This window comes from Bos indicus, chromosome 10, assembly GCF_029378745.1.
Source record: "Bos indicus isolate NIAB-ARS_2022 breed Sahiwal x Tharparkar chromosome 10, NIAB-ARS_B.indTharparkar_mat_pri_1.0, whole genome shotgun sequence".
Lineage (NCBI taxonomy): Eukaryota > Metazoa > Chordata > Mammalia > Artiodactyla > Bovidae > Bos > Bos indicus.
Genome location: NC_091769.1, coordinates 76,141,999 through 76,169,954, shown reverse-complemented (window position 1 = coordinate 76,169,954; position 27,956 = coordinate 76,141,999). Strand labels below are relative to the sequence as shown.

General features: G+C 41.5%; 1 protein-coding gene across 12 annotated transcripts in view; it reads right to left on the bottom strand.

Annotated features, from left to right (window-relative positions):
• SYNE2 (spectrin repeat containing nuclear envelope protein 2) overlaps positions 1–27,956 on the bottom strand; it is a 325,236-nt gene that overhangs the window by 24,341 nt on the left and 272,939 nt on the right. For 11 of the 12 annotated variants that reach the window (XM_070796701.1, XM_070796700.1, XM_019969038.2 and 8 more), the window contains 5 exons: positions 26,335–26,529; positions 24,011–24,136; positions 15,944–16,099; positions 13,424–13,582; positions 12,567–12,733 (listed from right to left, as the gene is read on the bottom strand). In XM_070796701.1, coding sequence (XP_070652802.1) covers positions 12,567–12,733; positions 13,424–13,582; positions 15,944–16,099; positions 24,011–24,136; positions 26,335–26,529 — 803 coding nt within the window. Of the gene's footprint in view, positions 1–42; positions 3,114–12,566; positions 12,734–13,423; positions 13,583–15,943; positions 16,100–24,010; positions 24,137–26,334; positions 26,530–27,956 lie in introns of those variants that run through there. The other variant, XM_070796711.1, reaches the window with a different exon arrangement.

The following is a 27,956-nucleotide window of genomic DNA, read 5'->3' as shown; positions in this document are numbered from 1 at the left end:
GGTAATGGCAACAATGGAAAGTTCCCACTTACTGATACTCACGTTACGAGGCTATCAGAACTGCATCCCACGGTGCTGGAAAGAGAAACTGGGGCACTGACTGTAACTCACAGGAAGTGCCCCGCCCGCCCCAGCCACCAGCATCTCTTCCTTGACTGCCTGTGAACAGCTTCCTGCTGCCCCCTCACCCTCCTACCAGCTTCTGGTTCTGTAGCTGAAGCATACAGCGTCCGATCCTCATTCAAACCCTTCCACGGTCCTCGCCTACCCTGACATATCAGTTTAAAACCTTGACCCTTTCAATTCCTCAAGTGGTCCGTGTCCTGTCTGCCTCCAGCCCTGCCCTCCACAAACCAGCTCCCCTTTCCTTCTCCCGTAGCTTCTACTGCTGTTCTGAGATGAGCTGGGGGCTTCTCGCCCATGTGCTCCCACAGCCCTGGGGGTCTCCGGCATTAAGTGTGTTCACATCCCTCATTCGCTGTGCCCATCCAGACAGAGTCCACAGCAGCCAGGTGGCATGCGGCCCCCTCTGCGTGCACCGCACACCCTCAGACCAACTAGTGGCCAGGAGGTGTTTACAAACATTTCCTGAATGAATAAATATGTATGAGCACCTCTAGTTCATGTGACTATCTAGTAAAACCATAGAGTTACGTATTACCAGAGAGTTGTTTTTTTATTATTATGTTCTTTTTTGCACACTACTGACAAAGTCAACCTTGTGTGTGTGTGTTAGTTGCTCGGTCATGTCTGACTCTTTGTGACTCCACGGACTGTAGCCCGCCAGGCTCCTCTGTCCATGGGATTCTCCAGGCAAGAAGTGGAGAATTGGAGTGGGTAGCCATTCCCCTCTCCAGGGCATCTTCCTGATTCAGGGATTGAATCCTGGTCTCCCACACTGCAGGTAGATTCTTTACCATTTGGGCCACCAGGGAAGCCCAATCAACCTTGGGGAATGATTTCTAGCTTCAGTTCTATTTCCAGTTAGTTTTACAATTTAGGGAAAATCCTTCTACCTCAGGCTCTCACCTCCAGCATGACTCTCAGGTCCCCTCAGCCTCAGGAAGGTGGTAGCATCTGGGCAACATGCAGGCCAGAGCCCTGGAGTGAGCAGACCCCGGTCTGAGCCCCACTGTACCATCTATAAGCTGTGTACCCAGCAAGGGACCTAACCTTCCTGATTCCCAGTTTCCTTGTTAACCAGCAAATTATCGACCTTGTAGGGGTTTCTGAGACAAACAGGGGGATGCATGTAAACCTCTGGCATAAAGCAAGCACTCACTATGCTCACTCAGCTCTTATGACTGATGACTGGGATCACACACTGCTACAATAAGGCCTCATTTATATGACACCAGCCCTCACACGGTCCTTTTATAAATATTTTATCCTCGTAGTGCCATGAGGAGCGCAAGCTTGGAAGGAGTCCAAGGAGCCTGGTGATGAAGAGCACACACTTTGTGTTAAGGGTCTGGGTATGAGCCCTGGCTCTGTTTAATCTCATGTGTAAAACGGTGTGAACAGTGGAACCTTCCTCCATGGGGTGGCTGAGAGGACAGAATGAGATATAAATACATGAAAGGCACAGTGCCTGACAGAGATAAATGCCCAGAAATTGTGGTTGTGATCATCTGAAGAAGGTAGATTTTCCAAATTACATTCTTACTGCAAATACCACAAGAAATTTCCTTTAAAGCCATAAGATGATTTATTAAAAAGGAAGCAATGGAATCTGGGGCCAGGCCTGGATCTAGGCCAGGCCAGCTGTAACCTAGATCCTTCCTTTATTCCCCTGACTTTAGAGTTAGATCCTCCTCACCCCAATGTCTTATCACCCTGACTGCCTGAGGAACAGAAAGAACACTCCAGACAATGCCAGAGCAGTTGGGAACCCCAGGCCCCATGGGACAAAGTCTCCCATGTAGTTTGCAAGGGGCTAGAGAAGCGCGGCCCTGAGAGCTCCCTGTATGTGGGGAGAGGTGCTCAGGCCAGCACCTCTGCACAGCACCCTGCTTCCCCATCCGTCCCCTTCTCTTCTCCCAGAATGGCAGTCCGCACTGCTTCACCCAGCACCTGACCCCATTCCATCATAAGGATCTCAGTTTCTTTATTTTGAAAGAAAAGGGTTAGAATACAACTTTTTAAATGAAGAAAGCTAACAAGTAACGAAATAACCTAGGAGCAAAAAGAGCAAGATGCAGTGATCCTGAATTCTGTTAAGGGTGAGGTGTGCAACAAGTAGAGGGGGGAATATGGCAAGGTGGATGCAAAATTAGCTTGGCACCCCCAGGACTGTGGTACTCCAGGCCAGTGGTGCCCAAAATATGGGGCTCAGGCCCATTGGTGTCCAAACTAGTTAGGTGTGGGAATAAAATACTAGACTTTCTCTGTTATCCCATTCTTACAATGGGCATGCTTTATAGTTCACAAACTATATTACTAAAATGGAACATCTACAGAAATGCCGACATCTACATGTGTCAGGCTTGTTGTGCTTTATATATAGTAGTTAACTCATTTAATCCTTACAACAGTGCTGTGAAATCAGTATAGAATCATGCCCATTTGACAGATGAGGTAACCGAGGCAATGAGGTTAAAGAATTTGCCATGGTAACATACTCATTCAATGGCAGAGGAAGGATGTCAACCTGGGCAATCTGGCCAGAACTGCTGTTCCTAAGCGCTTTTTTTGTGATGGCTCGTATAAACCTACACATGATAATGTGCACATGCGCGGGGGTACAGGATAGTTTTCATCGCTGTCAGGGAATATGACCAGGCTTCGGGACACAATGGGGGGTAGGAACCCACCTACTAAATGCTGCATTTTGAGTGCCCACTTTGCCCCTTCATGATTTCCTTTCAATAAACTTTAACCACTGACTTTGTCTGGGGTCCTGTGAAGATCCTGAGGATTCCAAGATAACTTATTCCCAGGGGTCATGATCTAATTTGACATTATAATACAATATAGGAGCTGCTCAATAAATATCTTCTGAATGAGCAAGTGACATTCACACATCCCTTCAAACTTGTGTTTTTCATAAAAGAGATGGTCATAATACATTTTAAAGGAAAGAGGTAAAGATCAGAGCACCTTCAAGCCATCCAGACACAGACAATTTGCTGGTATTCTACGAGTCACACACGCTCCTAGACCTTGGTTCTATATTAGACATGCTAAGAACTCCAAGCTTATACATCACATGCTTGCTTGGGGCAAAAAAAAAAAAAAAAAAAGAGGAAGGGAGAGGGTGGGAGGGAAAGGAAAAGAAGCTACAAAACATCCTATCAGTCAGGACTTAACCTGCTTCTATGTCCCAACCTCTGACCAAATGTCCCCAAATGCGAAATATCCCCAAATGCCCAGTGGTATAAATGAATGTTGTTCCTCGTACTATCATACTAAGACTTACTCTGAGAACCATCAGATGCACTGCTTAGTCTGTATGGTTCTATTCTGTGGAGACACTAATATAATTATCTAATCATCACCTTTCCCAGGTCAGGAAGTACACGTCATTTGCCAACCCAGGCAACCAACCTCCTAGTTAGGCCTTGTTAATTTTGCTCTTGGAAAATTTTAAATCTCGAGTTAATATTGGGAACAAGGAAATCCATTCAGAGAGCAGACTGTTGGCACAGGGAAGCAAGCACAATTCTGGACTGCATCAACCACCCAGGCAGCTTAAGTAGCTCACCATCTCGGCACTGGCCCATGGTTCACCCCAGATGCGCTTGACTAATACTAATCACACATATATTTCAACAAATCATGTTTCTCTGGAAAAAATAAACACAATTCCCTGAGCTGAATTCCAGTTCTAAGGACTAGAAAACCAAAATATTTAAGTGCAAAGAGGAAGTTTTTCACCTATATGAACTATTAGAAGACCTGAATAAAGTTAACACATTTTTATATAATACCAAACAAAATAAGAAGTTTGCCAAAGAGTATACATTTTAGAAGTTCTTTTGTGGGGCTTGTGGGTAGAAATGCAGAAAATAATCAAGATGAATAAAGTTTTCCATCTAGTGATGGATGGGAATTTAATACCTATGAACCCTGTTCTCTCTCAAAAATAAAAATTAAGCCAGGTAACTAAATATCACTTCATGAGTCAGGCATAAGTCTTAATGTGTGAGGGAAGCTTTAAATATAAAATTCATGTATATGGAAGAGTTTACATTGCAGCCCTATTTTCTCCATGCAAAAGGGTCTACAGTTAAATGATTAAGGTCCTGGATCAGCATTAGCTAGAAAAATTCCCATGCCAATGCGGACTGCATAACTTAAAAAGGAAAACTGAGATGGTTGAATATCCGAATTTGTGCTAAAACGGACACTCAGACTCGTGGGCAGCTGTCAGTTGCTAAAAACATTGTATGAATTCTGCATAATTGCATCTTTGTAAACAACTAACCAGCCCTGTAGTAAGATAATCAATTACTCCAAGATCCTGAAGCCCTGATTTGAGGGCAGGGACATCACATTTGAGCTAATCCTCTCTTTGAACCCGAGGACTTCCATTTTCCCCACAGCATAATCACTTCTCTTGCCCAGCTTGTCAAAGGCTGGCTGCAGACACCGCACGGCATGCTGACAGTGGAAAGAACCCATCCCCCGATGGCCGAGCACACACACTCTGCAGCCACCATCTCATCGGTCATTTCTATTGTAACGAACAGGGGAGCGCGAGAGAGACACCCAGAGACAGCAGCCGCCCCTCCCAGATGCAGAGCTGATGATCGAAATGGCACTTACTGTTGATGAGAAAAAATCATTCCTTAGGTTGAGCGAAACCTCCAAGTTCCCGGCTGCACCTCCACCTCCCGGGGACGAGGCGGCCCCTCCCCCGCACGGCGGCCTCTCCATTCACTGGTTCTGCATCTTCCCCAGGCCGCCCTCCCGCAGGCTCCCAGGGGCTTGCCTCGCCGGCCACCACAGAACAGTGCCCAGAGGCGAGCAAGTGACCTGCGACTCCGCTAACTGCAATTTTTAAATCTTAGTTTTCTCCCTTCCAGTAAACAAACATCTCCAGCCCCTGCCTGTCTCTCACACACACAGTCTTTGTTCTGACGCTACAGGATTGCAATGCCAGGGAAGAAAGTCCCTGTGTTATCTATGGGTTATTTATGAAGTGCTATAAACCCAGGGAAGAAACATTTAATTTGGGGCGCTCGAAAGGAGGATTTCTGTTCTCATCAAATTAAATGTCTCTGTTTCAGGTTTAAAAGCAAGGGTGTAATCTGAAGCCCCCAGGTCCAACGGGAATGGCTTTCTCCTAAAGAAGAAATTGCCCCAGGAGATTTTCTGCCTTGCCTTTTTAGTCCTGTGCATCCTGGCTTAGGAGGAGCAGAGAATTTATTTAGTCCATTTCTTTGCTTTTTTGCAAAAACAAACAAACAAACAACTATCTTGTTGTACAAAAGGAGTTCAAGATTTGCAGAGGAAGAAATTCTGCAGTTTTCTTTGCTAGTTCCCCTAAGGTTTACCATAATGTGAGGATTTGAAAATTCCTCCACATCCCTATTCATGGTTCTTGATGTGATCCTGAGTGGCTCTGCTTGGTGGAGCACCACTGATTTGTGTCCAAGCCCCTTTTAGGCTCAGTCTCAGCCTTATTTGGAGACTCGATGGTATCAATCATTTTTCATGGATCCCTAAAGCCCAACATTTAGTCATTATTTCATCCCCACTTGAACACAGCAAACACATTCTAAACCAGTGAAATGAGGGGTACAGATTTGGAAATAGTTCCCTTAAATGCAGCGTCTAACTTGTGTCCACATGCCTGGCTGTGCAGGGTGACCTCCACCACTCAGACACCGGACCTATCTGCTGCTGGACACCAGGCTCCTGAGGCTCACGGTCCCTGTGGTGGCTGCTGTCTCCTTGGGGAGGATCCCCGACCCTCAGAAAGGCATTTCTGCTGGCCCTGAGAGCCGCAGCCGCCAGCTCCAGAGGTGGAACGATGGGGTTGATGGGAAGGAAAAAGGAGATGGGGGAGGCCGACCTCACATCTGGCTCTCCCTGTGCTAAAAGCCTCTAAGTCTTTCCAGTCCCACTAAATCAGGCAACCTGCTAAGACCAGAGCAAGTCAGCTTTATGACTAGCAGCATTGTTTGGTCTTCCAGAGTAACCTTGAGAAAATACAGATAAAAGGAGAGCAATGAAAAACGTAGCAGTTTAAAAAGGCACACATCTCCTTGGCCATTCTTCAAGGGATGGAAAAACAATCTTAACACGCAGTTGCCATGGTAATAACTGCTACGCTTAAATGACAACATTTTAATTGCTACTAATATAAAACAGGTGGGCTTTTCACATTGGTAGGAAATTTATGCTTCATTAAAAAGTTTTTTCATGGACTTGATCTTGCTAATAGCAGGAGAGCTATCTAGTCTAATTACAAAGGGACCATAAGGTAGTGTGTCTGAGTGCATCCCTCCTTCATAACACTGGCCTAAGGATGCCAAGTCTATTAAATGATGCTACCATCAACAAGAGATTAGAAGAAAGGTAACAACATTTATGACATTTAAAAAAAAAAAAAAGTTCCTGTATTCTTTCTTCCATAATGAACATTTACTAAATAGATAAAAAGAAAATTAAAACCACCAATGATGCCAACACCCAATAGATACCAATGGAAATACTCTGGGGTATGTCTTTCCGCTCAGCTGTCTCATCTCTTTTAGGCATGCAAAGCTTTCACCAGATTATCCTCACAGGCTGCTAGAAAAGTCTTTAAAACTTTAAAGACTAACCCCAAGTCTCCAAAGAGGCTCCACCCAGATGAACAACTAGAGAGTGACTCACTGAGGACACAGGGCCCCTGCTTCAGGAGGCACAGAGAAGGCTCTGATTAATAAAGGGGGACGGAGGCTCTGGGAAACAAAAGGAGGTGGATTTTTAAGGAGTTTAGCTACTGGGATTTTGAAATCAAGGGTACCCATAGGTGAGATTATGTGTTGAGCTGAAGCTTTCTTTGGCATCAGTCCTGTTGATGGCCAAGAACCTTATTTTCGGAGTTTTAGTCTGTGCTGCTGAAGCAAGGCAATTCTGCATCCATTGGTCCACCATCCAACATCCTGTGCCTTTACTGTTCTTTTTAATAGGTAACCCAGCTGACCCAAAACACGAATCACACATATTGGTGGTTCTGAAAAACAGCTTCTGTAACTTAGCCATCTCTCCTGCATTCAGGTTTCGCTAGGTCAATTTTTAATGACATTATCTTAGAAAACATGGGCAAGAGGCATAGCCAATGTCTACAATTAAAAAAATTAACTCATTTAATCTGTCACTGAGCATAGTAGGATATAATTAATATGTCATCAAATCAGATTGGGTTCACACCATTCACCAAAAAATACATAGTGCTTCAAATGCCCTTTCTGTGAAAGAAATTAATAACATTTGATAAGAGTTTAGATGTCACAAATATAAGAAGCCACCCAGGGGCCCATGAGGAATGCTAAAAGCTCCTGCAGCAATTCTGATGGAGAGTCAGTTCTGTGAAGTTTAGTGCCCACACCAGGGGCTTCCCTCATAGTTCAGTCAGTAAAGAATCTGTCTGCAATGCTGGAGACCCAGGTTCGATTCCTGGGTTGGGAAGATTCCCCTGGAAAAGGAAATGGCAACCCACCCCAGTATTCTTGCCTGGAGAATGCCATGGTCAGAGGAGCCTGGCAGGCTACAGTCCATGGGGTCACAAGAGTCGGACACGACTTAGCGACTAAACCACCACCAGGGCCTATGTGACCTTATGTGAGGAAGTTGGCATTAAGACTGACTTAGGCACCCCAGCCCCCCTGATTATGTGGTTATTTCAAAAGATGTATCCTTTAGACTCTCTGCTTTAAGAATTTTACAGAAGCTGAAAAACACTATACATGCAGGGGAAAAACCGTGGTTTGGGTCAAAGCACCTTCCCCCTACCTCCCGGATCATACAGTAATACTACACACATGTATATGGACGGAGCCATCACTGTCCTGGTGCTTTTTCATCCAGAATCTAGCCCATGGTTCATCAACAAGGAGATACGCTACAGAGGCCACAAGGTTACCATAAGTGGCAAGTCCACTCTGTGGCAAGTCACCCGGCTGCTCGCTCCATCTGTGATCCCCAGACCTGTCCACTCTGTGGCAAGTCACCCGGCTGCTCGCTCCATCTGTGATCCCCAGACCTGAACCATTGGCAATACCTTGTCACTTGCTAGAAATACGCATTCTCGGCCCAGAGAATGGGCGCATTCCCCCACCCAGGGAATCAGAAGCTCTGGGGGTGGGGTCCTGCCATCCATGTTCTCAGGAGCCCTCCAAGGATTCTGCTGCATGTTTAAATCTGAGAACCACTGCTCCAGATTGGAGAAGGAAATGGCAACCCACTGCAGTATTCTTGCCAAGAGAATCCCAGGATGGGGGAGCCCAGTGGGCTGCTGTCTATGAGGTCGCACAGAATTGGACACGACTGAAGCGACTTAGCAGCAGCAGCTCCATAGAAAACAGTCAAGTCTATACTGAGTTCCAGGTTTTAGAAAAATTCTGATAAAGCACCTTTAAAGGTCTCAAAGGGCCAAGTGCTCCTCTGATGCACGGTGCAGGGGGATAGAAAGACTGTGGCTCCGTCCTGCCCGAGGTAGAATCGCTTCTGCCCTTGGCTCAGTTCTTATTGACCCTCTCTGAGCTACAGCATCCTTCTCTGAAAGTTGGAGAATACTGACCATGTAGGGTTCTTGCAAGAATGAAATAATATATATAAGCCTGGCACTGAAAAAAAAACAACAAAACAACCCACACCCTATCCACCCCACAAGAAGCCTACTACCTGAAACGACTCATAAATTTAATGTGCACTGAACTAATCTTGTCCTTCATGTTTTGTCAGTTCTTTTGAAACTTACCTCTATTTTGTTGAGAATAATCCCAAAACAATAGGCCTTTTTCCAACCCAATTTATTGAGGTCTTGGACTTCTGAACCATCTCCAGCTTTGAAGTTAAAGGCTGCAGTTAGAATTTTAAAGTCATGAAGCTGGATGCCTGTGTATGTCTCCCTCCAAGTCTTATTTTTAACAAGAGACACTGTCTCCTGCCACAGAAATGAAGCCGTGGAATGCTGTGAGCAGGACAGGAATGATTAAATGATGTCCAGAGCTCTTTGGACAAACGGGGTTATTAATGGACCCTGTAGGATTGCAGGTTCTCCTCTGTGTGGTTTGACTTCTGCAGCCTGTACGGACCCTCGCCTGCTTTCCTGATGGTGATGTGATGAGTGCCAGTGATCAGACAAGGAGCTGATTCTATTAATACATGAGGTCAATTTATGGCAAGTCCAAGCTGGCCGCCTCAACCCACAGATTCACCTGAAGTGTCACTTTAACCAAGTTTCTTAGCCTGTCAGTCATATGTCTCACGCTGGCCTTTGCTTTAAGGTAAAATAAGTTATTCCTTTCCAGTTCCTCAGTTTTGAATGGATTTCAACATGTTCTACTCATCTTGGTATAACAAATCAGAAGGGTCTGGGTTTGCAGGGAGGCAATACGACTGTCTGAGTTGAAATCCTGGTTGCCTCATGTGCTGACTATGCAGTCGTGCCAAGTTACTTAACTTTAGTGCCTCAATTTCCTCATCTGTAAAACAGGATAATGGCATCTACCTTTCAGAATTACAGTGATGATTATGTGAAATCAGACATAAAAGGCACATTGTGAAGAATATAGCCAGCAGCCAATATATTTGCTATTATTTCAACTCCTTATTTTGCTCCTTCTAGAAAGACCACTGAAATTTCACCGGCTGTTTTTCCTTCTTTCGCACCATGCAACTGGCTGAAGACAGGCAGTTAGGAGGGAGGAAAGCAAGCAGTCTGTTTAACTCTGAAGTGATAGAACCAAAGGAAGAATGCATAATCACTCTAGCCCTCAGGAAGCAGAATCTAGATCTTGCTCTTGAATGATCTAAGAACAGGTATGATGTCCTCATACCTTGGATTAGTGCCAGGTGCCCAAGAAGACTTAGGAGATACAGACAGTGATGACAAAGGCACACCAGACACAACTGACCCAACAGAAACGATCACATTCTCATGTCCTGGAACATCCATTCAACAAATTATCTGAAGCACTGTTCTAAGCACTGGAAATAAGACAAAGACACTGGTCTCATGGAAGAAAGACCTCTCACTGTTAGACAAAAGCAAGGGAATCCTGGAACACTCCAAAAACATGCCACTTAAAGTCTTCTTAGGGAAAGACAATGATAGTAACATTGATAATGTTACTATCATGATAGCGTTGATAACGATAATGATAGCATTCAATAAATGCTCACTCCTATGTGTTGGTCCTGTGACAAATTCAAGACATGTGTTGTCATTCATTCACACAGCAGACTTTGATGTAATCAGTGCTGCTGCTGCTAAGTCACTTCAGTCGTGTCTGACTCTGTGGGACCCCACAGACGGCAGCCCACCAGGCTCCCCTGTCCCTGGGATTCTCCAGGCAAGAACACTGGAGTGGGTTGCCATTTCCTGATCCAATGCATGAAAGTGAAAAGTGAAAGTGAAGTCGCTCAGTCGTGGCCGACTCTTAGCGACCCCATGGACTGCAGCCTACCAGGCTCCTCCGTCCATGGAATTTTCCAGGCAAGAGTACTGGAGTGGGTTGCCATTGCCTTCTCCATAATCAGTGCTGTTAGATCTATTTTGTAGATTGAGAAACTGAGGCCTAGAAAGGTTAAATCACTACTCAAGTTTCCATGGTAGGTAGAAGTCAGATAGTCAGGACTAGCTCAAAATCTGTGCTCTTACTTGAGTTATCACCATGTTATTCTTGAGTTAACATAGATTTCCAACCCCCCCCCCCCCCCCGCCAAATGGTAGTAAAGAGATATTAAATTTAGTCCAAGTTATGCTGCCAGCCAATCACTCTAGTATTTATCTTCAACAGACCCTCAGCTGCTAAAAAATCATAAAAGACTCAGACTTTATTTAGGAGGCCAAGTCTTTAGTTGAGATTTAAGCTTGTCTAAGACTTAGCTCCAACCTACCTCTCTAAAAGCTTCATCTCCTATTCCTGAGCCAGTGGAGCTTCTTATAATTTCCTGAACAGTTTCTATTCTGCCCTACCCTGTACCTTTCTCTCTCTCTGCCACCAGGAACACTCAAATCCCATCCCCTTAATCAAGACCATCTGGGAACACTGCCCTTCCATCAGGTTCTTCCCAATCCCCACCCCCACTCCGGGAAGATGAGATTTGCATTCTCAGACCACTTGGCTTTACAGCTGCTGGCATGTCTGCTCCCATTAACATTAACTGACTCATCTTATTGCACTTCCGGTCTGTAATTCTCACAGCACTTGGCCTGGTGCCTCTGCTGACTGAACCAGGTTCACTTAAGGTTTAGGGTAAACGATGGGGTAAAAGAAAAGGATTATTAAGAGTATTCTGTTTTCCGTACTCCCCAGCGTTTCATTTATCTTACAGGATTCTCCTGTACAGTCCATGTTCTACATGTGGTCAAAATATGTGAGCGTTCTGTTATGTAACAGACTTGCTCAGCCAGTGAAAACAAAGCTGCATGAATGGCCCCAAAGCCAGGTGACTGTTCTTTGTGTGCCAGCTTACAACTGAAAAACACTTTGCTTGGGGTCTCTGTTTGGACAGAGAAGACAGAAAACATTTAGAAGCTCTGGGCGGTATTGTCGTCATTATTTGTGAGGGGAGATCAGATGGTCAGTCTTGTTTCCGATAAGCACTGGACAGCCTTGATTTACAGTCACAGCCGTGCCTCCAGATTCCACGTCTTAGGACCAGATGCCCACTGGGGACCTAGCACACCCAGCACAAACCTGCAGAGGGGCCCTGCCTTGAATGAGCCCAGCTCCTCTGATGGTGGTGATTAGAGGGAGGGGAACCTCCAGGGACCCCCAGAAGCAGCCCCCAGAAAATCAGGCCAATGCCTTGACCTACCTGCCACACACAAGCAAGAACAGGCAGGCATAACTTCATCTTAAGACTTCACATAAGTCTTAAGGTAGTGTTAGAATTTCTAAATAATACCTCCTCCTCAAGGACCAACTCTCATTTAAACCAAGTCTAAGTCATGTGCAATTTTAAGCTAAAGAAAAAAAAGGTGAGATATACTTGGTTTATCTTCCTTCCTTCCCTGGTGGCTCAGTTGGTAAAGAATCTGCCTGCAATGCAGGAGACCTGGGTTCAGTCCCTAGGTCAGAAGATCCCTTGAAGAAGGGCACAGCAACCCACTCCACTATTCTTGCCTGGGAAATCCCACAGACAAAGGAGCCTGGCAGGCTACTGCCCATGGGATCGCAAAAGAGTCAGACACGACTTCATGACTAAACCACCATGCTACAATATAATCCTCCTATAATATCAAAATAAGAATTTCCATTCATTTTTATCAAGCTCTACCTTTATCTGTAAGTTTAGAAAACTGCTGGGTTACCTTAGAGGAAGATGGGGCTCAGTTTTGAGATCTGTGAGGTAACGACTGTAGCCAGGGAGTAGGAACCCATTTTTAGGCCATTCCTTACCTTGAGCCAATGACGTCAAAAAGATGTTGCCAACGGTCATTGATTTTGTTGAGCTTGTCATCGATCTCAGCTGCTCTTGTCTTGTTGCTGGCCTTGATCAGCCGGTCGCCCATTTGCTTTAATTGTAACTTGTTTTCACTAAACAAATTTATTTCTTCCATGCAGTCCTGGCATAGGCACCAAAACACAAAGCTGGAATCACTACAGAAACTTCATTTCTTTGGCAGATACAAACACACAGTTGTGCCTCCTGAAATTTCTTAAAAAATAAAAACACTTCTCTCACCTGTTAATGCAACCCTTCAGTGAGTGGCTAAAAAGTCACCCCCATTCAGTGCATGTGTAATACCTAAGGCAGTAGTTTCTTAATTCAAAAGCCCTGCTTTCTCTAACAGAGTTATTCTAATGCACTTGGGAGCTGAGGACTACAGGGTATAGCTAAATTAGCCTAATATCAGCAAGAGTTTTCCTGAGGTTTAAACGAGTGGCATTTGGGGTGACTGCGATGAGAAGGTTCTCTCTTCCTTTCCTTATGGGAATCAGCGACCACTTCACAATTACGAGCCCCACTGCTGTTGGTCTTTCTCCTTTGGCCAGGCGATCATCTTAACAACATGGTTAGAAAAACCATAACCCACCTGGGATGTAAACTGAGGCTTAAGAAACCCTGAGCCCCTTTTTCTTCCTAACCAAGGAAAGCAACGCCCTAGTACACAGCACCCTGCCCGCCAAGGACAGCCCACCTTTCCCACCTCTTTGGAAATGTGCCTACGGCATACAGTTCTGAGTCTGGGAGTGAGGCGGGCAGAGAAGACCATGGTGGTCATAACCGCACCCCTCTGGGGACTCCTGCTCACCTTCTGGAGCTTTTCAATCATTTCTTCAATACTAATATCTGCTGTCTGGAGAACTTTGTTTTCCATCTGCACCAGCCATGCACACAACTCTTTGTTTTTTTCGTTGAACACAATCCATGAATTGAGTCTATCTTCTATCTCCTGTTTGCGTATGGCCACCTGGAAATGACAATGCAGTTGGCAGCTGAGTACAGGCAGGAAGGAAGGACTTTCTCTTCCTCCCACCCCCCATCGAAAGGACTATGGATTCCATTCAAGTGATCCCAAGGACTTAAATTATCATGTTTTTGCCTTTTAAAGACCCAGGGTTTGACGTCAACAGAAGTTTTACACCTTTGATAAATGCCTTAAAAAGCGACAGTAACAAAAGATTGTACCTGAACTGTAACTGACCAAAAGGATTCAGCTTTATCCAAAACAGTTTTAATATAATGCGGTAATCCATTATTGCTGCTGCTAAGTTGCTTCAGTCGTGTCTGACTCTGTGAGACCCTATGGAGCCTCCAGGCTCCCTCTGTCCATGGGATTCTCCAGGCAAGAATACTGGAGTGGGTTGCCATGCCCTTCAATTTATTATTACCACATTTTATTAAAAATTAGAAACAGGAAGTTTAGATGAATGTATTTTAACCATCACCTAAATTTCTTCTGTTCTTTATTCTTTAAGTATACATTTATTTACTGCTTGCTACATGTTACTTTTTTGTTTTATGATCCAAATTCTTTCTTTTTAAAAAATGATCAAGTCCTTATCCTTACTTAAGGCCAATGTCCCACCTGTTTAATTTAAAAACTATCATCTCGGTCACAATATAAATCTTATGTATATAGTGCAAATGGACCACAAAAATTAACATCACTTAAATGTTTGAGTGGTATATTTCAAAGACAAAGCAAAATTTTAAAAGTGCCTATCATTCATTTAATCCACCTTCCCACTATGCACCCCTGCTCTGGATGGAAACCATGGAAACGGAATCAAATCCTGGTCTGCAGTGAGCAGGCTGACCCCCAAATACCCAATGCTCTGTTCGGCAGAAGCAACCCCTAAGCTGACATCAGCAAAGGATCTTCCGCCTTCCAGGGTTCAAATTTATTACTTAAATAAATGTAAATTTAAAGAATGCAAATTAGCCTCTTTAAATGTACAAAGTATTCCCAGGTCTTAGAAATCTTCAGAATCCTAGAGATAAAAAGGGTAACCTAAAAGTTTTTTTGGTTAACTTTTAACACCCCACTTTACAAATGGGGAAACCAAAGTTGAACTCCTAGACATTTTTCAACTATACACAAAACAAAAAAAAACACCTCTGCTCTTTTCAGAGTGAAGCAAAAATAGCCAATGCTTCTATATCCACCCAACCAAATGTGTTGAGAGGGCTGAAAAAACTATCGCTAAAAACCCGTTTTGTATTTCTGTTTTTCATAGCATCTATTCAACTCAGCTTTTAAAAATCCTGGCATTTTGTATAGCATCATTCTGATTGGATTCCTGATGGTAACAATTAGGAACATCTGGGCCCCAGTCTTCACTTCTTCCTTAGCTTACAGGATACCTTTCACATATTCTCAATTTTCTGTTATATAAAATTTGAATAAAAATTCTTAATGGACTATTCTAAAAGTCCTTTAGTCTTTTAGAAGACTAAAAGTCTAAAAAGACTATTCTAAAATAGTCTAAAAGGACTATTCTAAAATTGTAAAAGGACAGGTATATCATGAATATTAAATACTAAAATAAAGAAGGAAGAACATTTTTATTTTATTAAAATGCACTCAGAAGTGTCTGAATTTTCAACTTTTAATTCACAAAAATTAGATTAAGGACTTTTCTTAGAATTAAATGTTCTTAAAAAAAAAATCTATTTGAACCCTTCAATTCCAACCTGATCCTGTCATCAACTTACACCTTGTAATACCTTAACTACAATTCATTCTTAATGAGTATAAGTGATTCACTGAGATAGTAAGTGTAGCAGCTGACCCTTTCTTTCAGAGTTTTAAAGCCAGCTACCTGAAATAAACACTGGCTTGCATGTGAATGCAGAGTGCTCAGATAAAATGCCCTGGAGCCTGGCACTCAGTGCTACTCCTGCTGTCTGTGGGCCCAGAACAGACACTGAAGAGATACAGCTGTAAGGCCAGCCCAGACCTCTCTGCTGAAGTTCTGATTCTCAGACAAGGACTGGTACTTGTCATCTCTACACGACTGAGAGCAGAGTGCACACAGCTGCTCAAAACCGCAGTCCTCCCCTCCCCCCCTGCTCTCAAGGTGATTTTTTTTTTTTTTTTAAAAAGCTCATTAAGAGTGTGCAAAGTTCCAGCACTGAGTGCTGGAGAAACAAAGGGTCAAATCTGTTAAACCTTGTTGCTGCCTTCTCAAGGAACAGCGCCAGCCCGGGCTCCAACTGAAAAGGGCCTCCCGGTTCAATGAAATTAAGCTCCTTTCTACTTTGTCTGGCCTTCGGAGACATTTCAATAAACTTCAGAAGAGCCGTGCCCTGCAGTTAACTGACTTACTCTTAAGCAGAGGTCCTCCCATTGTCTGTGCAAATGCTCTATTTGCTCCTTCAAAACCATCACGTCGTCCACCAGAATGTGCTGGGTTAGGTCGGTCTTCATTGTGTGAAGTTCTTTCAAGTTCTGAGTCCAGTTAGCTAAAGACTTCTCTAGTTCCTGCATTTAAACACAAGAAAGAAAGAGGGGGAAAAAAGAAAGAAAACTCTTCAACTCAAGCTGCTGTTGTTTCCAAACCTGTAGAGGCTAATCCTTTGATTGGACCCTGGGGGAGGGGAGGCCAGGAAAGGGGGTGGGACTTTCTGAATGAGAAACAGCCCAGGGCCGGCCTCTGCAGCTGTGGTTGGCCAATTCCTCAGCACCTATTTTCTCAAAGCAGAACTCTTTTCTACCTTTATTTTCACTTCCTCAGGTATTTCAGACTTTTCTATACTTAACTCTATGTTAAAGTCAAGTAAGTCTTTACCTTTATTTAGGGGAAAGTAAAGTATTTTTGGAGTCTCACAACAATCTCTCTCACCTACATACATGTAATTCTGAAACTGTGTTACAGAATGTTGTATAAAATATGATTTCCCTACTTTTAAAAACACCTTAAGAAATGCATTGTTGCTACGTAGCAATCATATAATGACAGCTTCTGTTAAGCGCATCATTTTGGTTAACTTTCAAAAAGAATAAATATAATTGAAGGGAAAAAAAAAAAAATTGTTCCCTAATGATTGCCAGAGATGGGTTAGCAGAAAATGTCCTCTGGCTCTGGAAACAATTTTTTCTTTTTAAATGAAGTATTGGTCAAATTAAAACATTTTTTGAATTCTAGGACTTAATCTAGATAATTACTTTCACGAGAGAGAAGGTAAAATGAAACAGCTCAAACATTCAAGAGACCTCCAGATTTTTATTGTGCTTCTCGTATTCTGTATTTTGGCACATTTGAAGGGTCTCTATTCATACCTGTCTATTGAAATCTGAAAGAAGAGAGTATTTCATTTACATCAGTAACCTGCCTGAGGGGTGGCAACAGTAAAAATGGGTTAATTCTGATTGATTTTCAGAGTTCTAAAGGCTACACTGGCATGAACTTGCCAACAAGGATTTACGTTGAATAAAATGGTTCAGAGGGTTCTTTTTAAAGGTTTTGCATGGAGATTTAAGACATAACATCTTTTTCAGAGGAGAAATCATCACTTTAAACTTCTGTTACCTACTTCTCGCTTCACGATTCTAGTAAAGTGGACGAGAGCAGATTCTGCAGTGGAACACTTTTTTACCAGCTTCATCACCTGAAGCAGGCAAGCCACAAGCAGAGGTTTGCCATTCACTGACTCTCAAGACCGGAAGATGGTTGCACTTCAGTGTTTCCTGATCAAAAGTGTGGGCTCAGACGCCTGCCCCGAAGGGAGGCTGGGGTAAGTAATCCACCGCCTGGTTTAAATCAATTTTGGTTTGGATACCCCGTCTTCTCCCACAGTTGAAAGGATAATTAACAGGTGTAGAACTTTTGAATATGGATATTTTGGGATTCTTAATAAATACTGCCACATTGTGTCCTCAAAGGAATGACTATCTTTTTCCACAGACTGTTTGGTATCGAGTTTTATATATTTGGGGGGCAAGTTTAATATGTGTAAGGATTCCGGCTGCTGCTGCTGCTAAGTTGCTTCAGTTGGTCGACTCTGTGTGACCCCATAGACGGCAGCCCACCAGGCTCCCCCGTCCCTGGGATTCTCCAGGCAAGAACACTGGAGTGGGTTGCCATTTCCTTCTCCAATGCATGAAAGTGAAAAGTGAAAGTGAAGTCGCTCAGTCATGTCCAACCTCAGATCAGATCAGTTGCTCAGTCGTGTCCAACTCTTTGCGACCCCATGAATTGCAGCATGCCAGGCCTCCCTGTCCATCACCAACTCCCGGAGTTCACTCAGACTCAAGTCCATTGAGTCAGTGATGCCATCCAGCCATCTCATCCTCTGTCGTCCCCTTCTCTTGCCCCTAATCCCTCCCAGCATCACAGTCTTTTCCAATGAGTCAACTCTTTGCATGAGGTGGCCAAAGTACTGGAGTTTCAGCTTTAGCATCATTCCTTCCAAAGAAATCCCAGGGCTGATCTCTTGTAGAATAGACCGGTGGATCTCCTTGCAGTCCAAGGGACTCTCAAGAGTCTTCTCCAACACCACAGTTCAAAAGCATCAATTCTTCCGCCCTAGCCTTCTTCACAGTCCAACTCTCACATCCATACATGACCACTGGAAAAACCATAGCCTCGATTAGACGAACCTTTGTTGGCAAAGTAATGTCTTTGCTTTTGAATATGCTATCTAGGTTGGTCATAACTTTCCTTCCAAGGAGTAAGCGTCTTTTAATTTCATGGCTGCAGTCACCATCTGCAGTGATTTTGAAGCCACAAAAAATAAAGTCTGACACTGTTTCCACTGTTTGCCCATCTATTTTCCATGAAGTGATGGGACCAGATGCCATGATCTTTGTTTTCTGAATGTTGAGCTTTAAGCCAACTTTTTCAGTCTCCACTTTCACTTTCATCAAGAGGCTTTTTAGTTCCTCTTCACTTTCTGCCATAAGGGTGGTGTCATCTGCATATCTGAGGTTATTGATATTTCTCCCGGCAATCTTGATTCCAGCTTGTGTTTCTTCCAGTCCAGCGTTTCTCATGATGTACTCTGCATATAAGTTAAATAAACAGGGTGACAATATACAGCCTAGACGAACTCCTTTTCCTATTTGGAACCAGTCTGTTGTTCCATGTCCAGTTCTAACTGTTGCTTCCTGACCTGCATACAAATTTCTCAAGAGGCAGGTCAGGTGGTCTGGTATTCCCATCTCTTTCAGAATTTTCCACAGTTTATGGTGATCCACACAGTCAAAGGCTTTGGCATAGTCAATAAAGCAGAAATAGATGCCTTTCTGGAACTCTCTTGCTTTTCCCATGATCCAGTGGATGTTGGCAATTTGATCTCTGGTTCCTCTGCCTTTTCTAAAACCAGCTTGAACATCAGGAAGTTCACGGTTCACATATTGCTGAAGCCTGGCTTGGAGAATTTTGAGCATTACTTTACTAGCCTGTGAGACGAGTGCAATTGTGCGGTAGTTTGAGCATTCTTTGGCATTGCCTTTCTTTGGGATTGGAATGAAAACTGACCTTTTCCAGTCCTGTGGCCACTGCTGAGTTTTCCAAATTTGCTGGCATATTGAGTGCAGCACTTTCACAGCATTATCTTTCAGGATTTGGAATAGCTCAACTGGAATTCCATCACCTCCACTAGCTTTGTTCGTAGTGATGCTTTCTAAGGCCCACTTGACTTCACATTCCAGGATGTCTGGCTCTAGGTCAGTGATCACACCATTGCGATTATCTGGGTCGTGAAGATCTTTTTTGTACAGTTTTTCTGTGTATTCTTGCCACCTCTTCTTAATATATTCTGCTTCTGTTAGGTCCATACCATTTCTGTCCTTTATTGAGCCCATCTTTCCATGAAATGTTCTTTTGGTATCTCCAACCTAGCTATGTTTAAATTTGTTGTTCTTTAATTACTTGCCTGAGATGCTACCCAGTTCACCTTTATCCTTCCCCAGATGTATTTTAGTTAATTCCTACCAACACTTGCAGGTCTCAGACACAGGTAATTCTTTAGAGGAGCCTTCTCTAAGTCATGGGATGAGGTTGGGACCCTTGTTTTACGCTCTCAAGGCCCCTCTGTCCTTTTCCCTTCTTATACTCACCATGCTTACAATTATGCACATATGGTGTCATATGTACCCATATGGTAGGACTCTGGTCAACATGTATCTCTCCAGTAGCCTAGACTATCAACACCACACTGGCTGAAGCCATGACAACATTTCTCACCAGTGCACTGCCCACTTAGCACTTACCAAGAGACCTAGGATAAAGTAAATCCTCAAATATCAAAATGTATGATTGAAAGAAAAGAATTTGGCAGTATGTCTCAAGAGCTTTAAAATGTTCCTAAATATTAAGTGAAAAAGCAAGGAATCAAACAATATATTGGGTGAGGTCTACTGAAGTAATCTATTAAGGCTGAAAAAGTTCACTTATTTCTATAAGTATTTCAAAACTCACACTTCCATTTTAAAAAGAAAATACTCCAGATTTGCTACCAAAACTAATTGCAAAAGAGAACATGTCAGGTAAGTTTGCCTTTCTTAATTTAACAAGATAAATTTTCTATACTGCAAAAGTACCTGTGAAATTCCAACTGTCCATATGGAATGTGATGGAAAACTTGACTACATAAAGTGGTGCACTGCACAGGCTTTGACTGAACTCTAACACAGCACAATAGCATTTAAGCCTTCCTGTGGATTCAATTATTGTTGGGATTGTCAAGTCCTATTTCTCTACACTACTAGCTGGGTAAAAAGAGGATCAAAAAAATGAATCTGTGTGTGTGTGTGTGTGTGTGTGTGTGTGTGTGTGTATTGGCCTGTATATGCATAGAGTATCTTTGGAAGAAAATGTAGCATATTGGTAACGCTGCTTCTGTGGAGAGAAACTGATGGAAAAAAAGTTTCATGTATACTTTTTCCAATTCTGAACCATGTGACCACATTACTTATTCAAAAAATATTTAATGAAGAGGTACAAGCCTCCAGTTATAAAATAAATAAGGCACAGAGAGGTAATATATAGCATAAGAAACATGGTCAATAATATTGTAATAACTTTGTATGAGGACTGATGATTACTAGACATCGTGGAATCATTTCATAATGTATGCAAATGTCAAATCACTGTGTAGTACACCTGAAACTAGTATAATATTGTATATTAACTATATTTCAATAACAATTATTTTAAAAATAAAACTATCCCATGGATTCAATCATTTGACAAGTTTTGTGAACATTGATGCCCACTATAATGATAATAATTTTCATAACAGTTTATAGTTAGCATATAAAATATGATTGAAGGCAGGAGAAGGGTCCGACAGAGGATGAGATGGCTGGACGGCAGGCAACATTGACACAATGGACATGAATTTGAGGAAACTCTGGGAGACAGTGAAGGACAGGGAAGCCTGGCATGCTGCAGTCCATGAGGTTGCAACGAGTCAGACATGATTGTGATTGAATAACAACAACAAAGAAATCATACACATATACAGACACATATAACCATGTAAAGCAACTTCCCCATATGTCAACTTGGCTGTCATGGTAATGTAATTTTCCAAGGAGGAAAGTAAAGTTTGAGTGGTTAGGTATTTCCCCCAAGTGACTTAAGAATGATAAACACTGCTCTGGACAGGCTTCAGGTTACTTGGGATCTCTTTGGAATATGGTCATAGGTTGAATGAACTCAATGCTCTTGCCCACTCTCCCCAATTCTTTGCAAAGAAAAATAGAATGCTGAGGCTATGGAAATTGAAAGGATCCTAGTGGAAACTGAGAATTGTTCTACTTGGGAGAAATTATGCCTCTTTATGGGCTTTCCATCTAGTCAAAGCTATGGTTTTTCCAGTAGTCATGTATGGATGTGAGAGTTGGACTATAAAGAAAGCTGAGCACCGAAGAATTGATGCTTTTGAACTATGGTTTTGGAGAAGACTCTTGAGAGTTCCTTGGACTGCAAGGATATCCAACCAGTCCATCCTGAATATTCATTGGAAGGACTGATGCTGAAGCTGAAACTCCAATACTTTGGCCACTTGATGCAGAGAACTGACTCATTCGAAAAGACCCTGATGCTGGGAAAGATGAAGGCAAGAGGAGAAGGGGACAACAGAGGATGAGATGGTTGGATGGCATCACCGACTCGATGGACATGGGTTTGGGTGGACTCCGGGAGTTGGTGATGGACAGGGAGGCCTGGCATGCTGCAGTCCATGGGGTTGCAAAGATTCAGACATGACTGAGTGGCTGAACTGAACTGAACATGGGCTTATGGTTCACGTTTTGCACAGGTTTCTGGACTTGATGGGAGGAAAGTCTACGTGTCAACTCAGAGGGACTCCAAGTCCTCTTATCTGTTACTTGAAGCCTAGATCCAAACTTAAAGATATAGAGATGATAAAAACTTTGAAAATCAGGGATAGACAGGAACCTTCTTAACCTAATAAAGGCATCTACTAACACATGACCAGCAAAAATCATACTTCATGGTGAAATGAAAACATTCTCTTTAAAATCAGGACTGACACATAGGGGCCAGCTATCAATGCTTCTACAATACGGCTGTGGAGGTACTGACCAACGTAGACGCAACGGAAGTATAAGAATTAAAATAACCAAGAGAGTCATTATTCACCAATGGTAACTGTGTTCATAGACCTCCAAAAGAACTGACACGATTATCAGGCTTAATAAAAGAGTTTAACAAGACAGTTAAATATAGTATCAATGCAGAAAAGTCAGTCACATTTCTAGGCATCGGTATAAACAAAAAATATAATTAGGAAAAAACAGTATTTTCAATAGCTTTAAAAGTAACACATCAATAAATCTAACAAAAGATGTACAATACTACATAAAGAAAGTTATGAAACACTCAGCATGGCTAAAAGGAGAAATATGCCATATTTGAAAACAGGAGGACTCAATGTCAAAAAGATGTTAATTTCCTCCAAATTACTCTATAAATTCAATACAGCTCCACTGTAACTCTTATCAGGATTTCCATTAGTTTGACAAACTGCTTCTAAAAGCTGTGAGAGACCAAAGAACCAAGGACAGCCACACTCACGTGTGAGAATGAGGGATGGATACACCACACCTGAAATGAAGATCTATTCAAATAAAACACAGTACTCAAGATAATTTGGTATAAATGCTAAGATAGGCAGACCAATGGAATAGAGCAGAGAACCAAGAATTAAACCATGCATATATGGAAACCTGATATTGGACACTGGACTAATCAGTAAATGGACAACAGAATAATAGGCATCTATATGAACAAAACAAAAATCAGTGCTTCAGTGAATAAAGATACTCTGCAAGTGTAAAAAGTAAAATTTGAAAACTTTAAGAAGGAAACGTACAAGTATATCCTTGTGACTTATCTACAGAGTAATGGTACTGCTTATATAAAGTTTAAAAACAAAAGTAATACTGCTATATTCCACCGAGATCTACATGCCCATGTAGTAAAATAATAAAGAAATACATAAGAATGGTAAAACACCAAATTTAGGACTGTGGATACCTCTGGGGACAGGGAATACCTTGGAGATCATACAGGACATTTGAACTGTACTTGTAATATTTTATTTCTCTGCTGGCTGATGGTTTCATGGAAGTTTGTCATATATTTGTTATGTTTGAATTTTCTTGCATGTTAGAAATGTTTACAATGAAGAAAAACGGTTCAGGCAGGAAGACACTAATTTCCAGCACAGCTTGAAGTAGGAGACTACTCAATTCTTCCTAATTATTTTCAATTAGATCCCTGAAGTCACTAAAGGAAGGAAAAAAAATTAAACTATATTCCATTAGGCTGTGGATGTCTTTCCAACATCAAATCTCCAGAAAGGAAAGAGATGGAGGGAGTTTCTAACCTGGAAATTTAACTGGTCCAAATTCCTATTGGTGAGTTTGCCTTGTCTTCTGCAAAGTCCTGACATACCCAGGAATTTTTGAGAGTGTAGTGTCCATTAAGCAGAATATAGCTTGGAAAATATTACAGAAACATTGTATTTGAACAAAACCCCTAACTACTGTCCTCTAAAAAATTAATTCTTCAATCAAGCTTTAATTTCAAACACAAGGCCATTTGATAAAGGAAGAGCTTTCAATGTAATCTCAGAGACCACATCTTACATTACAGAGGAGAAACAGAGGACGATTTGAGGGCAAAATCCCCCAAAAGAAGAATTTCTGACAAATCTTTCTAGCCTTCACACATGAATCTCAAAAAGCATGGATGCTAGTTGTTTCAGCGACCAGCATGGTGTATTACAGAGAAGGTAGAAAAAATATTTTCCAAGTGGACCTGAAAACTTGTTTCACACAGACAACGAAAGACAAACACTTCAACTTCTCAGAAAACAGCTGAGTGATTATCTTGAACACTACTTCAGAACTCAATACCTTAATCAGTTCTTTTTCTCTGTGGAGCTCCTCGTGAAGTTCTGGAAGAGGGTCTTTACTTTGTGCTTTTAAAACGTGCAGCCTGTTTTTCAACTCCTTGATTTTCTTTTCACACTGGTCCCAGGTCTATTTGAAAACAGTGTTAAAATTGGTAAGTACTTTTCTGTTTAAGAATGAATTACAGGAAAAGGATAATTAACTTAATCCATGTAATTGCTCTATTAAATGTGTCTTTGTAAATCACGCAGACACCCAGGTCCTTGTCTCAGCCAACAAAGCAGCTGGGATGACAGGATGTTCAACGCCTCTCTGCAGTGTTATGTGGGGCTCATCTTAACCACTGGGTTGCTTTTTGCTTAGAAATACTTCTTCCTCCCTCCCCATATCTCTGATCTAGCTAACTTGTTTCTATTTTAATTTGGAAAAGTTCACATTTCAAAGGCTACTGCAAAGATTAATTTTTAACATATCCAGTCTTGGCCATACACTCTACTAACACTGAAAAGCAAAAGCACTCAACCACTTTTCTTGTCTTCTTTTCTAATGCCATCCCTCTGCTCTCTCCCCACCTTCTAGACATAGCTTGGCTTTAGTGACCCTTTCACAGTCCAGTTTCATTCTATTTCTCACCAGTGTTCTAACTGTCAGCTCCTGCTTGGAGTGCTTTATAGTTTATAAAGCTTTTTCAACTTCACTATCTCGCTGTAATTATAATAAGCTGAGGAGACAGACAGGGCAAGTGTTAGTATCACATTTAAAATGGGAAAACTGAAACGCAGAGAAAACTGACTAGTCCAAGCACATACAGTTAGAAGTAGGATGAACTGACAGAGCAGTGTTGACATGCACACACTACCCCGTGTAAAGTAGATAACTAGCAGGGAGCTTCTGTACATATAGCACAGGGAGCCCGGCACAGTGCTCTGTGATGAATGAGCAGGGTGGGAGAGAAGCTCAAGAGGAAGGGGATATAGGCATACACACAGCAGATTCACATGGTTGACAGCAGAAACTAACACAACATTGTGAACAAATTATACTCCAATAAAAAAAAAAAAGTGAGTCGATCTAAGGCTACAGTTTCCCTTGTAGATGCCTTTATTTCATACTAGATCTTTTCCTTAAACCTTACATTACTGAACAAATAGTTGCCTGTATTTTTTTTTTCAATTCTGCCTGTATTTTCAAGGGAGATTATAATTCATTAGGATAAGTTTCTATTCCTGATATTACTAAAATTACTCTCCTGAAGTTACTAAAAACAGACAAATACGGAGTCAAACACTATTTTATTCCTCAGTGCAACTGACACTTAAATATCCTTGGGTTGGCCCAACTATATGCTAACCTCACTGAAGGAGAAGCCACTTGATCTAGTAACATCAACACTGGAACATAACCAAGAAGAAAGTGAAGGGAGAAACAAAACTGTGAGTCCTTTCCACTTCCACCAAACCTTCACTTGCATTTACAAACATGGCACGTGCTCAACAACGGTCTGGGAGTTAACGAATTTCACGTAGTGTATACACCAAATAAAATTCAGATACTTTATAGGAGAGCTGTTCAGGCCCTAACTCAGCACATATTTATTCTTTATTCAGAAAAATATCTCTGACAAGCTTGGTTATCTGGTTTTGATACACACACAACAGATTAGAGAAAAGAGTGGGCTATAAGGAGTTAAGTATTCTCAGAGAAATAAAAAGTAAAAATAGACAGGTTAACATTAAATAGAAAGCGAGAAAAACCATAAAAACCACATAAGAACTCAAAAAGCACAACAGCACAGGAGTTAAGTTCAAAGCAGCTCAGAGTTCTTAAAGAACAACTTGGGATTTTTTAACATTAAAAAAATTAAGGATTTTTCTAATAATCACTCAAAAGACATTTTGGTTTTTAGAGGTACAATCATAAATTATCTGGGAAATTCAGTTATATGGAAAAGTGGATTCTTTGAAGGTAGCAGAAAGATGAAGCATCACTATATTTGCTTCCATATACTAGATTCAAAGACAGACTACATGTGGAACGTTAGCTTTGGTTACTGAACTTCTGTTGAACGTGAGTTAGTTTCCTGTTTCAAAAAGGTAAATATAAAATAGCACCTCAAGCATTTAGATATTAACATTAAGCTTTTCCAGTGTTATATTATTATTTTATGTAACTATCATGATTTGTAGATCAGCAGGACCCGACCTATGGTCCCTTGGCAAACCCACAACATTGTGAATTCCTAAAATCATTGCCATCTTTGCAGAGCAAACAAAAATTCTATGTACTACATTTAAATACCATGAAAGGAAAAGAAAGTGTTGAGTTACCTCTGCAGTGCTCTGGAACCGTTTAATCATTTCTCCAAGTTGCAGTTTTGTGTCCTTCCAGTTGTCCTGAAGTTGACTGATTCTCTTGTTAACTGACTCTTTAGTTTCCAGGTTAGCTGTGTTCAGTAACTTTTCCCCAGCTTCCAACGTTAATGCATAGGTAGTCTGCCACCTCTGGAAATGAATTTCTTTATTCTTAAAAAAAAAAAAATAGTAATTTGCTTAAGCCTTTGATGTGATCAAAATATGACTCTCTGCACGTGTTTGTGTGTATTTCCTTCAGAGCCTCTCTTAAATATTAAACTAGATATAAATTAAACAAATCTGGTTAGAATACACACACACAAATACTCATTCACATCAAAGGCTGATATTCAATTGAGTAGACAGCATACCACCAAATGATGTGTTCTTAAAACAATTTCCAAGCGTTGATAAAAGGTGTATAAAAATACACTTCACAGAATAAAAGTCTACAAGATAAAGGAATTCAAGAGTATTAAGAAAATGACTAGAGTATTAGATTTGATACTAAGAGCAAATACCATTACCATTATGATATAGTCAGCTTACTCCTAACCCACATGAGTAGAATGTGTACATTATGCTAAAAAATACATTACCATATGTAAAAAAAGAAAGCAAGTGAGAATTTGCTATGTAACACAGGGAACTCAACCCAGCATTCTATGACAACCTAGAAAGATGCAATAGGGTGGAAGATGGGAAGGGGGTTCAAGAGGGAGAGGACATACGTATACCTGTGACTGATTCATGGTGATGTGTGGCAGAGGCCAACACAATATTATAGAGAAATTGTCTTCCAATAATTGTATTTTGTTCTATACTTCTCAATATTGTACAATTATAATCTTTGATAATTACTAGTTACTCAAAATAAATAAATAATTTCTTTTTTTTTAAAGGAGAGAACAAATAAAAAAGGTAAAATACAAAACTAGACACTTTAGCACTTAAACACTTATATACATCAGTGTTTGCCCTAAAGTGATAGCTTTTAAAAATTCTCTTTGGATATCATATAGATTTTCCTTTAAAAGGGACTGAAACCAAGTATTTATATTACAAAAATGAGGTAAAAACTTTACAACTGATTCATATTTCTCAAAATATTTGGTTTCAGAAGAAAAAAATGGCTTTTATTTCTGTTGTAAATATGACTTCCTTTATTTTCAAATTTCTCAAGGGAGACAATAATATAGGCATTTTTCAAAATGGAAGCTGATATTTAAAAAAAATCAATTGAGCATTTATTTACAAAGATAGTCTCAACAATACCTAGGATAGCCCAAATGCAAAAAAGAGGGAATTTCCTGGTGGTCCAGTGGTTGGGACTCCAAGCTCTCACTGCCCAGGGCCTGGGTTCAACTCCTGGTTGGGAAACTAAGATCCCAAAAGCCATATGACCGAAAAATCAAAACATCAGAACAAACAAAGAAAAAACTCCATGAAAACCAAATGAAAAAAAAACTGCAATTCAAGGAACACTCCCCCTCCACACTTGTCCTTCTAATATTGCTGACATAGCCACTGTTATAGACGTCTTTTAGCCATTTCAGATTGAACTCATCAAAAGACATGCTTCTCATCCAGTCTCCCCT